Source organism: Pseudopipra pipra, chromosome 19, assembly GCF_036250125.1.
Source record: "Pseudopipra pipra isolate bDixPip1 chromosome 19, bDixPip1.hap1, whole genome shotgun sequence".
Lineage (NCBI taxonomy): Eukaryota > Metazoa > Chordata > Aves > Passeriformes > Pipridae > Pseudopipra > Pseudopipra pipra.
The window spans coordinates 10,472,078-10,488,699 of NC_087567.1; the positions used below are offsets into that span (position 1 = coordinate 10,472,078).

At 48.7% G+C, this 16,622-nt stretch overlaps 1 protein-coding gene across 1 annotated transcript in view; it reads left to right on the forward strand.

Annotated features, from left to right (window-relative positions):
* MAP2K6 (mitogen-activated protein kinase kinase 6) overlaps positions 1-12,068 on the forward strand; it is a 53,298-nt gene extending 41,230 nt beyond the window's left edge. The window contains exon 12 of the mRNA XM_064676131.1: positions 815-12,068. Within this exon, the coding sequence (XP_064532201.1) occupies positions 815-892 (78 nt within the window). The 3' untranslated portion in view covers positions 893-12,068. The remainder of the gene's footprint in view (positions 1-814) is intronic.
* The last annotated feature ends 4,554 nt before the right edge of the window (positions 12,069-16,622 follow it).

The window sequence follows — 16,622 nt, forward strand, 5'->3', positions numbered from 1 at the left end:
CTTCTCTGCCAGGACAGTGGGTGTGAAGCAGCGTTTTGGGGATTTCAGGTGGGAGTGGGCTGATCTCAGCTGACGTGTTGCAGCCCCCGGTAGCAAAGGGAATCGCTGGTGCTGGTTCATAGGGGCTTCTGTTGCTGTCAGGGGGTGTTTGGTTGTGTTTTCCCTCCTTACACGTATTTTTCCATTCGTGCTGAAATGTAGGCAAGATTTTCTGGCAGGATGTCTCCCCATGTTGGTCAGGATTAAGTAGTTAAACATACAAGTGCGGATGGTTTTCCAGTCGGGATGGCTTTCCTGTGCGGTGGCTGGGGTAACGTAGCCATGTCCTGCTGCAAATAGGAGCAATTCAGGGAAGAAATGAGACTCAGAAGTCACCAGAGGGTAAATACACAGATAAAGCAGGAAGCTGAGGGAAAACCCACTGCAGTCAGCCTTCCTGCAAGGTTTTCCTTGCTCCTGCTGGAGCTGGTGAGATGGGTAACCACCGCCTTGGGAGGAGCAGCAGAGCTCCGAGGGGCACGATGTGCTAGAGATGGAGGCACTGTTTTAGCACTGAGAGCAGCCCAGCTCAGCCCTCCTAGCCAGGCCAGAGTTTAGAAGGAATCCATGAGGGCAGCACAGCTCTGCAGCTTTCCTGGAGTGACCCCTGGGGCTCCCCGACTTGCCTCAGCTGCAAACGTGGAAAGCCCAATATTATGGTGCTGATGCCAAACCCTTTTTCACTGTCTAGAGGGTTGTCTGAAAAGGTTTTTGGTTCAGTCCTCAGTGTCGTGAATAATAAACTTTGCTGTTTTCTCTCTCTTTTCTTTCCCAGCAACATCCTTTCTTCACCCTGCACGAATCCAAAGAGACAGACGTCGCCTCTTTTGTCAAGCTCATCCTGGGAGACTGAGAACTGGACTTGTAAATGAATTGCCCTTCTGTGGACTGGTGGGTGCAGGGGAGGGGCGCGTGGCAGGACTTGTCATGGAAGCACCAACAGAAAGTCGCCGTGTTTTTGTTTTGTTTTGTTTTTTTATTCTGAGAAACCCCCACCTCGCCGAAGTTTTTTAAAGGGTTCTTTGGTATCCATAGTGACATAGAACGAGCTGGTTAGTGAAATGAATTTTAATAAGGTTGGTAACCTTAAAACAAAAACAAAACAACAAAAAAAAAAAGAATTTAAAAGAGTGATTTACATATTTAATGACAGTCGAAGTCCCTCTTCCTAACTTGCTCCTCATCCCCCTTCCCTTCCCCGTGAACCAGAATTTGCTTTGTCATGGTAATAGGTGCTATGGTAGTCATGAAGTTGTATGTAGATTTATATTTTGTCCCTTCCATTATTTTAATATTTATGTTAAGTGCTTGATGGAATAGATTTCTGTTTTATATGAGGATGAGTGCGTGGTGACGATGATGATGCTAAATGAGGCCACAGCAAGCAGCAGTCGTAGGGCTTCGCTGGGGGAAAAGGTGTCAGAGGAAAAGAGGAAGAAGAGGAGAAGTGTCTCTGTTGTGGAAAATATTTAATGTGCATCGTAAAAGGAATTTATAAGCAAGACTTGCAGCTGCTCGAGCTGCTCTCACAGAGTGTGAGGTGTAAGAAAGGGAGGTCCTGGTTCCCCTTCTCTGGACACCGCGCTCCGAGCCCAGCCTGGGGGGCACTGCCAGCCCCCAGCTGGGACAGCCCCTGCCCCATGTCCCAGGGCCTCACAGTGGGCAGGTTATGGGGTCTGGAGTGGGAATCGCTGGGATGGTGTCTGGGACAAAGGCCCCAGAGGGAAGGAGGTTGTCAGATGAGTTGCACAAAGGTGAGGAGGGGGCTGCGTGGTCAGTGCCCGCCTGCCCGTGGGCCCAGCAGCGTTGCAGTGCCCGAGGCTCCCTTGGGCTGGGGATGAGCTGCTTTGGGCCTAAAAGGGAGTTCCTCTCTCCTTCTCCAGATGGGACAGGATCACAGGATGCATGGCATGACACCTGTGAAAAATGGGATACTTTAGAGTTGGTTTCTAGGGCCCTTGGCACTGTGTGGGCAGCAATCCCTCCGTGCTTGCCCACACTTTGGGAGTGCTGGTGCTCCCCAGGAGCCCGTGCTGGCACGTGGTTTGGGCTGTGTCCAGCTCTGACTGGGATGCTGAAGGTAGCAGGAGCACTGGGCTCTGGCATGGGCTGCAGGTGTGTCCTGTGGGAGCTGCAGCCTGGAAACCATGCAGGGACACCACAGCCCACCCCTACCAGGGGCTCGTTGCTGTTGGAGAAAAGCTGCCAGCCAAGGGCAGGAGAACAGGGGCTGCTGGGGTGGGAAGGGAGACACAGATCACTCAGCCTTTGGGTCACACAGTTACTGTCCAGAGAGGGGGGGACTGTGCACTGTGAGGTGTTGTGGGGCTGGAGCGAGGCTGCTCCAGCTTAACGCTGTTGGACTGAGCCACACCCGCCCAGCTGCCTCCCCTGGCCAGGAGGGCCTTGGCCTCCTTCTCCCAGCCCTGTGAAGGGCACTGCCTGTGCCTCCTGCCCCTCCACACGCTTCCCATCCCCATCCATCGCTTTGGCACAGCCTCTCAGAGTCAAACCCCAGCTAGAAACTAGCCTTGCTCTGCAGTGTTCATTGTGCAGGAGATAACTCAGCCTGGGGTCCAACTCTTGCTCTCCCAGTTTAGCAGCTCCAGACCCCGCTGGTGCGGGCTGGGCTTCCGGAACAGTCTGAGCGTATTTTGGGAAGCGATCCCTTGGAAGGGCTGATGGGGAGGGCAGAATTTAAGAGCAGGGGTTCCCCAAAGGTGGCACCTCTGGTGCTGGGGGCACGCCAACGCTTTGGAAGGCGCACACAGACACCGCCAGTGCCTGGGCTGGCACTGCCACCGGCACGGCCTGGCTGGCACTGCCCACGGGGGTGGCTGTGAACCCGAAAACGGGAAGAGATAGGAGAGCTTTGCTCACGGGAGTTTATCAACCCTTGTGCCCCTCGGCGGGGGCTCTAAGAGGGCTTGCAGGGATTGGGGTGCAGCTCACAGGTCATGCAGACTTTGGGGAGGAGGTTCCACATCCCCCTCCGTGCCGAGGGGAACCTTTCAGGTTGCGTTTTGTGGCGGATGAAACACGAGGATGTTTTACTTCGCAGTGTAATTTTAAGAGGCCTCGCATGGCTCGTAATCTGCCCTCTCATATTCCATGGTGTGTCTGTGTGTGTGTTTTCTCTCTCTCACTTTCTCAGAGTCGCAGAGCTGTTTTGATTGATTGTCCTCAGCTGCAGCTAAAAGTCCAGCCAGCCAGTTTATAGACGTGGTTCCAGCATCAATTCTCGCTTTGAAAAACATGACATTTAAAACCACCCTTTGGTTTTCCTACATATGGATCTGATGCTTTTGTTAAAGATTGTTTTTGCCGCTTTTCTCCTGGAATATAAGTCTCATTTGGACACCGCATCTCCTTGACCTCAGAGCACCTTTATTTCAGTGCCATTGTAATTGACAGGTTGAATTTATGAGATACTGTCAAAGTTCAGTATTAATAGCAGATATTAATGTCACCAGCGTTTTCCAATAGAAAATTAATGTCAGTGTTGTCTGCAGCTAGTAACCCTCTAAAAGGATTCCTACATGCCTCCACACTGCATGCTGAGTGCTTGCTTTTATGCTTTTTGCTCTTACAGTGCTTGGGCCCTCTAATCCTTTTGTTTTAATGACATTTCAATAGGGCAGGCAACAAATCACTTCCCTTCCCTGCTCATTCTCCATGACTTTGTTCCTTTAAAAGTCGTTTGCGTCAGCCCAGAGTAAGTGTGGATCCGTGTGAGGATGAAAACAGTGATCTGAGGGATCACCACTGTGGAGGGGAGAATGCAGAGGCTGTTGGTCTGTCCATGCATCCCTCGTGGCATGTGTGGACACAAAGCTTGGCCTGACCCAGGCATTTCTTAGAGGGAAGCCTGAGCTGGTGGCCTCGGCTCAGGGAGGAGAGCCAGAGACTCCTGTGTGCTTAAAAGCTCTGCAAAAACACTGGGCTGCAGGATGAAAGTCAGACTCTTCTCCCTTTGAGTCGATTGTAACCTCTGTGGAGATGAAAAGCCTTTGGTCACTGCCCAGATCTTTGCTTGGCTGTAACAAGCACAGCCTTGCCTTGGACAGATATGGTTGCTGGGACATTAAGCCTGTCCCAACCCCTGAACAGCCAAGGGGTTGAGGCTTAAAGCTGTTCTTCAGAAAGCTCTTTTGTGTTCACACAGCACAGGACTGTGGGCAGCCTGTTGGATTGCCCTGAACTGGGATTTTTAAAGACACAGGTCTCATGCCATAAACCTGAAAGAACCCAAACTCCACCAGGGAGCAGGGAGGGGATCAAAGCTGCTGGAGCTCAGTACTGAGCTGTGACTTGGACCAGCCGTGGATGGATTCCAGCACAGGGAGCCTTTTGCAGGGCAGGGAGGGTCTCTCTGCCACAGGCTATTGGGCTGCAGGAAAGAGGCACAGCCCATCCCTGGGTATCACTGGGCATGATATTCATCCTCTTCTTTCCCCCCACCTTACAGCTCTTGATGTTCCTGCAATCTCCTGAATGTTTGAGGCCTTGCCATTGCTACAGCTCTAAAGTGTCACTGGCAGGAAAGCTGTTTTCTGGGTCTCCAAGAGCCCACTGGCCCCTTAAATCTGAAAGAGGGCATTTTTTGGTTACTGTTTTTAAACACCAGGTACATGCTGCTGCAGTGGGTGCAATGCCCATCTCTTCTGGAGTTTTTTCCAGGTGTACAAACCCTTACACAGATATCTCTGTACTGTATTTCTGTGTTTTCCCTGGCTCGTGTCAGGTTTACTGGTGAGGAAGGAGGCAGCTCTGACTTGTTGAAGAGGTGGAACACATTTCTGGAGGCAGGTGGCCTCCCCTGTGTGATGGAGGAGACAGTTGATGGGTCACTACTCAGAAGAAGCTCTCAAGAAAGATTTGCAGTTGATCTCCCTGTTCATCAACACGTGCTGTTGGGTCAGTGCTGCTGCTCCTTGGTGGGAAGGGGCTGCCAGACCCTTTGCCCAGGCAGGGAGCAGTGCCTGGTGCTGAGGGCAGACCCCAGCACGCACAGCCTTAGCTGGGATTTCTCCATGCTTGCTACCAGCCAAGTGTGTACCTGCACATTTCCCTTCTTCCCTGGACATTCTGGAAGAGGAAATCCCGCTCGGCCAACACAGCATTGCTTTAGTGGCTGGTCTGATGTAGTTCAGACAAGGTTCCCACCAGCTCCCTTGTTTAATAGACCTCTTTTTTATTAAAAACAACCCCCAAACTCCTCTCTCAGAAAAGCCAGCCAAGATGCTCTTTTTTTTTTTTTTTTCTCTCTTCCATCTTGTTCCTCTTAGAGGAACTCTGGGAGCCCGTCTTGGTGCTTTCACTCTTCCACATGCCAAAGATTGCTACATCCCTCTTAGTTACTCTCCTGCCAAACCAGATCTTATAGTCTTGCCTCAAAAATCATGCACTTCCCTGCTCCTTGGGGTTCCTTTTGTTGCTGTTGCTTTTTCATTGAATTTCCTCATGTTTATTGACATGTCTATTGTTGAGCTTCCTGGACACATGCAGCTCTCTTTTTCAGATACAGGGAAAGACAAATAGTTGCCTTCACTGCTCTGCCCCTGCTGTTGGGGAAATACTGTTAGTGATATGATTCCTACAGATGGGATGAGTCTCATTTAGAGCTCGGAGGGTGTAAACTGGCATTGCTCCATTGGCTTGGCTGGAATAAGGCCAGTTTTGTCCAGCTGAGAATCTGTCCTTAATGTCTAAACAGTTATTACACACTAATAAAGATTAATGATTGTAAATCCCCACGGATTATACATAAAATGGCAAGTTTTACTCATTAATCTTTATTGCCATGTTATGGCTGTTTATGTTAGAGGAGTCGCCTCTCTCTGCTCTGAACATGCACTGAGGAGGTGGGGGGTGAGATGGAGGGTGGACAGAGCAGACCAGATGTCCACATGTTTTACAGTCTGTGTCCTCCCGCCAGGTTCCTTGTTTCCTTGAAAGCCGTTAACCAGCAGCAAAGGATGTATCCCAGAGCTTTGTCTGCCTTGCTGGCCTCTGCCTGGGCTATAAAATCCAGATTGTTTCTGGTGAGAAGGGATCAGATCTCCTAATTAATATTTCAGCTCAGCCTTTACTGGAGCAGATGGAGAATATGAAATTTGACGTGTGCTCTGGCAGTGCTGGGAGATTCTCTCTCCCGGACCGTGGCTGGAGGAGATGCTTTCTGGGCAGTGACAGGTTGAAAGGACACTGCTCCTTCACATAACCCCACACCATGGAAACAGTGGATTTTGTTAGTAAACAGGGCCAGAAAAAGCTCATTGAATCTCAGTTTTTAGGTGTTTGCAGATGCATATAGACACAGCCAGGAGCTGGTGGTGCCAGTCTGGACACAAAGGCCCATGTGCTGTATAAATGACGAGGAGTCTAAAAGAGTGCAGTAAATTTAGTGATGGATTTAATGGCATAGGGACAAAATGAGTCCTCTGATAGGCAGCTGTGCCAATCCACCCTGCCAGGGGAAAGTCAGGAGCAAAAAGAGAGGGCAGGACACAGCCACAGATTCCATCGAGTGCACAGCCTGCTGAGAGCAGCCCTTCTCTCCCCATGTACTCCTTCAGGCTCAGATCTGGGGGCAGTGAGTTTGCTCACAAGTCCCAGGTTGTCACTGCATCCCCAACTCCAGCAAGGGAAGCAAAATCTAAAACACAAAAAGAAACCCACAGGGAAAAAAACTCCAAGTGAACCAAGACATGCTGCTGCTGCGCGGCCTCGTGCGTCGCTGCTTCCCCTGCTGAGCTCCCACTTAAACCATGGGAAAAGCACAGGAGAGGCCTCTGGAGCTGAGAGAGAAATGGCTAAACATTTTAAGGTGGTCTCTGACAAGCCTAATGCTGGAAATATCTAATTTCCAGGCCACCAGGACGAGTGAATCCTTGAGGGGCCTGCGCAGCCGGCAGTGCCGTTCCAGCGGGAGCACTTGGGGCTGCAGGATGTTCATGACGTGGCCTCCTTTAGTGCCCCCCTGGGTTGCTCCAAAGCCCTTTGCCTCCATCCACACCTGACTCAGTCTCAGTCACCTTCATGGCTTATGTTTTACTGTCGGGGGTTTTACTGGCAGCCTCTTTTCTCGGCGGTTGGTCAGAGCGAAGGGAAGGGAAAGGGGCCTCCAGCCAGCTCGGCTTTGGGAGAGGAAGGAGCTGCCTGTGCTCTCCAGTCCCTGCTTGAGGGGAAGCCACAAACCAGGAACTCGCTACCCCGCAGGTATCCAGCTGAAGCAAGAGCTTCTCCCTTCGTGCTTCGCTGCCATTCCGTTAAAAATCCCTGTGGGAAAGCGGAGCAGCTCCGGAGCTGCGGCAGCGTCGCTCCAGGGCGGCTCATCCCTGCCAGCAGCCGGGATGGGCCGCCTTTCCTTCCTCGAAAGGCTCTTGGTTTTCTCTAAATGATGGGGCAGGAGTCCAGCTGGGGCTGTGAGGTACCGCGAGGATAAGCTGGGAAGAGCTTGGAAGCGCCTTAAATGCTCTGGAAGTAGGGATGGAAATCTCAAAAGATCAGACGCCTTTCGGCGATTTCCAGAGCTACACGGCTTTAGCCAGACCTGAAAACCCTTCCTAGAAGTTTTATTTCAGGGTATTTTGATCTGTTACTTTCGCTTTTGGGCTTAGCTAAATCCAGGAAACTCGGAATGGTGTAATTCTTGAATGAAGACTAAACACACCCCAAGCGTTATTGAACCGATCAGGAAAGTTTCTGTTTGGTTTATCTTACAGGAATAATTCAGGCCAGCTCAGATTCAGTCTGGTTTTACCCCAGATAATTATTACTTTTGAGAAAATAAGAGAGCAGACCATGGTCTTTCCAAAAGGCTGTGACCCATCAAACAGTGCCAGAAGGTGGATGGAGATAAGTGCTGCAGGGAGAGGGGGCCAATGTCTGAGGGCTGGAAGGAGCAGCCTGGCTGCAGGAATGTCCATGGCCTCCAAAAACACACAGAGAGACAGCTTCCCCAGAGGTTGTGTGATGGAGGTATCGGGGTCTGCCACGTCTCGGGTTTTTTCCCTCTAGGAAAGAACATTCAGCCATCTCGGAGTGTCCTGGAACAATATCCAAAAGCCTTCAGTGTTTCTCAGCTCAGTCCTGTGGGGTTTTTTTTCAGGATGGATGCTGTGAAAAGCCAGGAAGGGCCAGGTGTCCTTGATTTACACAGCCAGAGTGGAGAGATGTAGATTAAGTGCCTCGTGAGAGCCAAAAAGGTGTGCTTGAAGATGAATTACAGTCTCTGTCGTGGCCGCTCAGCCAGGATCAAATTTTCCCATGTACAGGTGCAGCTGCAGAGCTCTCCGTCCATGTTTAGCCCAAATTTAGTCATGAGTCTTGCATATAAACACCCACAGCATGGACTTTGCCTTCTGGGGGGCTTCTGGCAGGTTGGGGTTCAAATCAGAGTATCACCAAACCCAGGATTTGACTCCAGATATTCCCTTTTTAATTTGTGTGTAAAGTGAATTTCCAGAGCTCGGCCACTGTTTTGTTTGCTCCATAATAGTGACTCAAGCAGTTTGTGCTTGGTGAGAGTTGTCCCTGGGCCAGGGGAAATAGTCACAACATACCAGATAGTTGGGATTTTGCATTTATTTTTTAATAGCAGTACATCGGGGGGGAAGCTGCTAAATGTAGTTTCTTGTAAGCTGGAAATGAGTTGCAGTAAAACTTGTAAAAACCCAAACCTCTAAAAACGTCCAAAATTTTCAATTTAAGGAATTACAGTTTTATTGGCAAAGATCCATGTTTAGCATCAATGTATGGAATTTCTAGAGTTTCTATCTTGAGGTGTGAAATCTGCTTTTTCTCGAGATGGTGGGAAATTTGTAACAAGGGTATTTCTACATAATTTTGGCTAGAAAAAAACCCAAAATATGAGCACAATGGAAAAGCAACCACTGCCCAGTGGTCTCTGGTATTGAAGAGGGCACAGGGAAAGCACCTGTGTGTTCTGAACATGTTAGAAAGGAGAAGACTTTCCAACCTGCTGTAATGCAAGTCCTTATTTGACTTCATTTTTGGGATGTTTTTTTACAGTACCATCATTTGTTTTCTAACTGTGAAAGTCTCTGCTTTTCCTTACATGTGGAAGGCTGATTTTTCTTTCTCATGTTCTTAGTATTTATTATTTATCCATTTCTGGTACTATCCAAGAGGTGCTGAAGGTGTCTCCCAGCCTGCCCTTGAGCCATATGGAATCCCTGTAGTATCTCCTAACAGCTGGGATGGCAGTAATGGCTAATTATTATTTCAAATTATATTTGTAGCAATTTAGATTTTTATTTTTTTTTTAGCGTCCTGGTTTGCTCTAGAATTAGGGATGGGGATAAGGAGTCTTTTTAAAAAAAAATGTATTTTAAACATCTTGGAGGCTTCTGGAGAAACCTGCTCACTTTAGTTTTTAGTAGGAGAAGCACCAGTTGGGTGCACCAGTTGAGAGGGGATTGACTAACACCAGAGTTCAGTTTAGCTGGTGAAATGCTCTGTGTCACATCACTAACCAAAATCACACTGGAATTCTGAGAAAACAATCATTTTCCACCTGAAAATTAAAGTCTGGTTTGTGAAGTGCTTGGTTCTTCCAAGTCCCACACCAGGCTTTTCTCTGTCGAGTTTGCCTTCAGCCCTGGAGAGGGGGGCTCAGGTGGCCAGGACTGCTTTGAGGCAGGGCTGGGAGTCACCCAGGCACCCTCTGGCCAAGTGTCAGCTCTGGGATGGAGGACACAAATCCTACAGAAATGATGGAGCAACCACTGAGCAGCTTCTTGCTCTGCAAGAGACGTCTAGGGGAGATCCTGTGTGGGTGTGACCTGGGTGAGAGAAGCAGGACTGGGGGCTCAAAACCATCACTTTTTGTTCCTTTTATCCCTTTTCTCCTCTCTGAAAGGTGCTCTGCTACTTCAGAAGCCTCCCCAGCCTTTCTGATAAAGAATAGTAGAATCACAGAACCACAGAATCGTTTAGGTTGGAAAAGACCTTTAAGATCATCGAGTCTGGCCACAAACTCAGCACTGCCAAGGCCACCACTAAACCATGTCCCCAAGTGCCACATCTACATGTCTTTTAAATCCCTCTGGGGACAGTGACTCAACCCCTTCCCTGGGCAGCCTGGACGCTGTGGTGCATCTGTTTTCAGACAGCTTGCATTGGTTTTCTGGTTTGTTTTTTCTTCCCCCTGTGTATAAGAAACGTTGGGTAGCAGAATGTGGAATTCATTAGAAGTTCATAAAGCAGGGACCTCAGAAGGATGTGGGTATAAATGCTTTTCAGGCATCCGAGGTGAACTTTAAATGGAGCTTTGGCCCTCAATTGCTTTCTGCTTTTCAAAAACCATTTATGAGAAAGTGGAGCTGTCAAAGCCATGCATGAACTTTGCCTTCTTGCAAATAACTTGTCTCAAAGTAAATTGTCAAAATGCACAAGAAACTTGTCTCAAAGTAAATCCAGTAGCTCTACAAAGCTGGAAAAGTATGTGCATTAGAGAGTGTGTGTATGTGTGTGTGTGTGTGCATGTGGTGTGTGTGTGGGGGGTGCAGGGAGTAACTCCACCATTTTGGAGGCTTAAAAAAAAAACCATAATGCAATTGCTTTTAAAAAAAAAAAGGCAACGTAAAAATATTTATTCCTTGGCAGAAGTACATCAGACCACATCTCCCGTCCTCCTTTTAATTGCTTCGTGTTTGTTTTTGTTGTCTTAAGTCTTTGCTGGCCCCGTTTCCTCTGCAGTGCTTGTCGCTGCTCAGAGCCTGTCACCTCACACAACCCCTCTGGCAGCGAGGGAGCGCAGGGCACGGGGCCCTTCACGGCTCTGGGGCTCCTCAGGAGCATCACTGGGGGTCACATGGGTGGCAGGAACAGCAAAGGTGGTGTCAGATGAGAAGGCATCCAGTGCATCATGGGTGATTTTCAGTTTTTAGCCTCGTGGAGGAAACCCCTTCCTTGTGAGACTCAAAACTGCCGCGTCCTAACGCAAACCCCGTCTCGGGGAGGGTGGGTTGGCCCAGTGATAGCAAACTTGGAGAGTGTTATTTAAAAGAAATGAGGTGCTGAGCTCTTTGTGAGATGGCACATAGGGGGCTGTCAGTGCTGGGAAGGTCTCCAGGGGCTTTGCCCAGGGTTTGGAGCAGGGCAGAGCCAGCACTGCCCCGTGCTGGGATGGACCATCACCCCGAGCTCCTGTCCCTGTCCCCAGCCAGGTGCAATTTCATCAGGCAAACTTCAGGGTCCTCCCTGTGCTCTAGAGTCCTTCAGTGGTCACCTGGCCTTCACCCCCACTCCATCTGGCTCCATCTCAAACCCTTCTCTTGACCTGTGTTGTCTTCATCCATCTCAGCTCTGTTCCTGAGGATGATCAGTAACAGGAGACTGACAGTAGGACCACGTGTGTAATGTTTGATGGGCTTCTGCTTCATGTTGTTGTTTCATTGAGATGCTTTTAGGATCCATATTGTACTGGATTAAGGATATTGGAACAATTGAACTGCTATTCTTTAACCTTCACTGCCCCAGATCCTTTCTCCCCACCTTCTTCACTTAAAAAGAAATTAGATTGGGAAAATATATTTGACTTGGGAAAAAAAAAACAGAACACCACCAAACCTTGCTGATGGAATAAGTTAATCATCTTTACTACACTTTGGTTTTATTTCTCAGGATATCCAAAGGTTTTTCACTGCTGCTGAGAGAGGGGACAGGACACCTTTTTGAAACTTCAACCACTGTAACCGTTTTCCAGATATGTGTGTGTGTGTGTGTGTGTGTGTGTGTGTGTGTGTGTAAAACTCAGCACTGTGTGTGCGTGTGTTCTGCTGAATATTGTGTGCATCTATGAAATGCTTCAAACAACTGCCTGGAAGTCAAAACCAACCACCTCTTTCCAGTCATATGTTTGCCGTGACTTTTCATAACCACACTTGAAACTAGTGGTCTTGGATGAAATATTCAAAGAGCAGGGCATCTTTATAGCAATGGTATGTCAGTCAAATTACGAGAAATGTACACAAAAATAAATAAATGAAATTTAAAAGTAACCTGCTGTCGGCCTACCCGTGTTTTTCCCAGGGGGAAGTTGTTTGGGGGGGACACACTTTGTGCTGCTTTTTTTTTTTTTTTTAAGGATCATCTTACTTGTAACAGCTTATCATACATTACTGAGAGCTCAGGAATGCTCAGGCTGCTCCGCAGGGGTAATTGTGAGCGCTGCTGCCGATGGTTTTCCTCTCCACGCTCCGGCTGGCGGGAGCAGGCGCAGCCACATCCCGTCCATCCCACATCAAAGGCTCGGCCCCGGCTCCCGCCGCCGCGCTGGCAGGGCCTTGGTGGGGCCAGAGCAGCGGCTTCCTGCCCCCCAACCCCCAAAAAGTGGCTTTCCAGCATGGAGAGAGGGCTGCAAGGGGCTGCAAGGGGTCACAGCCTGGCATCACCCGGGGTGTGGGTCTCAGGGCTGGGCACCCAGCCGTGCTGGTGGGGTTGGAGGCTCAGCACCTTGCAGCGACGTGGCCGAAGGGTTTTGTGCAGCTGTTGGGCTGGAAAACAGATGTGGTGCTTTGCTCCGTGTTTCACCGGCTCCTGGATCCAGCCCTGGATTCCCCTGCCAGCCCCATCACTGTTATCTGCAGTTAAGCCTCTCATTGCTTTAAAGGTTGACTGTTTGCCTTTGTCGTGATGCAAAGCCAGTGCTCACCCTTAATTTATTAATCTGAGTCAAACAGCGTTTTGCTTGAGTAAAGCATCCTGGCCCGGGTCACGCCGAAACACGGATCGCTGTTTCCCTCTTTCTCCTGTAAATAAAATTAGCCTTCCATTTATATTAGAACTGCTGAAAACAATATCCCAGCTCCCTCTGCTGATCCTGCAGTCCCAGCTAGGGCGAAAGCACCGATGTGCTGTGGACAGCAATAGCCCAGTTACCAGAATAATTTCTAGGGGCACAGGTAAGGAGTCAGCTTTTATCTCTGCACGAAGCACAGTGGCCTGAGCTGAACACTCTGGGATTGCAGGGGGAATGTTGCCCTGCGTCAGCAATGGGAATGCTGGGGATACAGAGAGGGCCATAAAAATGTCTGAAGAGAAGAGCTGCGAGAAGGCACAGACCCGTTTCTGAGAATCCTGAACAAAACAGCTGCTGAAGTTTTCTCTGCGCTGCGGGATGTGAGTGTGTGTTCTGTTTAAAAGGGAGAAATTAAGAGCCGTACTTTTATTTTATCAAATCAAATTACCCCTGTGTGTTCAGAATATTTATGCATTGGTACTTTTTTTTAATTTTATTTTATTAAGGCTTTATCTCACTGTAATCAATTCCAAATACAAACCTATTTTTATCGCTGCACTGCAGCAGTAATTTATAAGATGTAGACGGAACGCACACGAGATGCCAAAAGCAATTTTATGGAGCCTCTTTTGTTGTCATCTACAATGCATCAGCTCTTGCCTTCAGCCTCCCATCAATTTTAAAAGCCCCAAGATGAAAAAAAAAAAATAAATAAAAAGGAGTAAGTACAGTGAAGCAGCTGCCAACCCCTGCAATAGTCTGAGATACATGTGCACCTTGGGGAGGGAGTTTGATGGAACAGGGCACAATAATGTGAACTGTGCTGTGCTTTGTAATGCAATTCTTTGAGTTGAGAAAATGGCAGATCGTGTTCTCTCTGTCTCCCTTGCCTACTATTTCATATATATGTGCAGAGAGTGAAATGGTGAAATAATGTCCTGCATTATTTCACATATACACAACCAACGTCACACTGACGTGAGGAAAAGAAGGGGGAAAGGTGAGGTCCTGGTGACTGAGCAGAACTGCCCTTAATGATCTCTTTTCTCCTGTCTTTTGGGATCCCCCTGGGTGGGCAGTAATATTTGCTTCCAAAATGCAGATATGCCAGGTGAAGCACTCCAAAATCCCCATCCCAGTTCTCACACCGGTGGTGAGCACTCGCTCCTTCCAGCAGGTTCTCCGTGCCCCTGAGGAGCACCTGCACAGCAGCTCCCATGGACAGAGTGGTTGGGATTCATGGTTAGGGTTCTTCAAACTGTGTCTGATCTTGCCAGTGCAGACATCACTGCTACTCTCCCAGACTGCCCTGGTGTTTCCTGCTCCAAAGCCACGTGTTGCCACTCCAACACTTGGTCACAGTTCTGCCTCTCTGGATTTCTGGGGCTGGAAGTGCACAGAGTGATGCTGGAAGTATTATAATAGTGACAGGACAAGGGGGAATGGTTTAAAACTGACAGAGGGCAGGGTTAGATTAGGTATTGGGAAGAAATTCTTCCCTGTGAGGGTGGGGAGGCCCTGGCACAGGTTGCCCAGAGAAGCTGTGGCTGCCCCTGGATCCCTGGAAGTGTCCAAGGCCACACTGGATGGGGCTTGGAGCAACCTGGGCTAGTGGAAGGTGTCCCTGCCCATGGTAGGGGGTGGAACTGGATGAGCTTTAAGGTCCCTTCCAGCCCAAACCATTCTGTGATTCTATAAATCTCTGAATGCATTGCACCTAGAGGTGATGTAATTATCAGTATTAAAGATACAGATGTTTAATTCTGTGTCATTTCCTCGCTGAATCCGACTGATATGAGAGAAACAGATAACTTGGCAATACTTCCACTCTCAAAGCACATCCCATTTTGATACTCAACCCTTGGTTTTAGCACATGCATGTTAAGAGGTCTCTTCCAACACGCTTCTATTCTAGGTATTGAAAATGTAGTGGCAGAACACTTAACAAATTATTAATGGCAAACATTACTAAGCCATCTTTGTTGTTTGCCTACTGCTTTCATATTGGAGGGCTTTTGGGAAATAATAAAAGAAGCCCTTTTGAAGGAATCATTACTGAAGCATTTTGCATGCAGATTACTTCAGGCTTCAGCACTGCGGCTCTCGGCGAGGTCAGGAGAGGAAGGCCAAGAGTTGTTGATTGAGATCAGATGGCTGGTGGCGAGAAGGAATCTAGATGACTTAACTGGAGGGATTAAACTCCAGTCTTTTGGCTTCCATTTGGCTGTTTATAAACTCCCTGGCCGGGCCAGCGCGCTGGGCCGTGCTCCCCTCGGCGTGTGATGTGAGCGGGGCGCTTTGGAGCATCAGCCAGTCCCTCCCTGGGAGCAGCCCAGACGTTCTGGGTGAGAAAGGCAAAGACAGTGGAACTGAAAGCTAAAATTAGTCCCTGAAGTGCTGGTCCACACACCTTCAGCTCGGCCTCTGCCGCTGGAGCCGAGCTGGGAGCGCTGTCCAGCCCGGCCAGCACCTGTGTTCTGGTGGATTCGGATGCCCTTGGGCAGAGCCAGCGTTCTCAAGAGACCCAGCCCTGTTTCCCTGCCCTGCCCAGGTCTCTGCCATCAAAACACAGCTGATGTCCCCATGGCTGGTGCTTCTCTGCAGGGTGAGGAACCACTGGACACGAGGGGAGGAGAGTTTTGTTATCGGCAATTCCCGTTCGAAGCCTCACCCATTAGATTTATCCCCACGGGAGCAGATGGAGCTCGTTCTTCTTTCTCCCCGAGCCTAACCTTTAATTTTACAACACTGATTGAAACCAAGAGTGGAAATAAAAAGTCAGAGGCTGCTCTGTTTTCCTTCCCCTCCCTTCCATTATCTTCTTTCTTTTCCATCCATCCTCATTTCACATGCCTCTCAGATTGCGTCCCCCTGGTTTTCCAGTTATTTATTGACCCAGACCTAATTCCTTATTTCCAGAAATGTGTCATGAATCCTGCCTTTGAGTCATTTGCTTTTTGCTTTCCAGGCTCACCTCTTTGACCACGTTTTCCTGTAAGAGATAAGGATACAGGGTTTGTGGAGTAATCTCAGCAGGACGCCTGGGTTTCATTCATGGATCTGTTGCCACTGGCTCATTATGGAAAATTAGGAGAGTTATTTCACCTTTCAGTGCCTCACCTCAGTGTTACCATCTGTAAAACAAGGCTAATAATTGTTATCTCTTCCTTGCAGGAGAACTGGGGAGCTTTGCTAATGACCATCTGCTAAATGTTCTCAGAGCCTCACATGAACATTTCTACTGAAGTGCAAATTATTATTAGAAACCAGGGATTGTTACTGGATTGATATCAAATCATTGTCGACAGCTTCTCTGCAGGGAAAACTTAGGCACAGCCAACAAGAACAAGCTGCATGTTTTGAAGTTGTGCAGTTGATTATATTGGCTTTCATCTTCTGGTAAGAGGATCCTCTGCCATCTGAACTCTCTGATCTCTGGGAACACAATTCATGCAATCAATCTGGAGGAAAATAAACCTCTGCAGACAAAAACATAAAGTATCCACCTGAGATCATATGAAGATGGCAGATGTTAATTAATTCCCAGCCCCCAGTCCTTAACTCTTGCAAGCCCAGCGTTTCTCTGGCCCAGCAGGCAGTGCTTAAGGGAAGGATGTAACTCATCCATGACCCAGGCTCGGTGTTGCAGAGTCTCCTGGGCTAAATTATAATTGGAACCATGCAAATATTTGACAGTGAAATTGGTGCCACTGAAGGGACTGTCTGGGGGATGTGTGTTGACCTCGTGGTTGCATGTGGAGGTTGGAGGTGCCAGGACAGATTTCAGCCGTGGCTCCTTCCCAGTGGTTGTGGT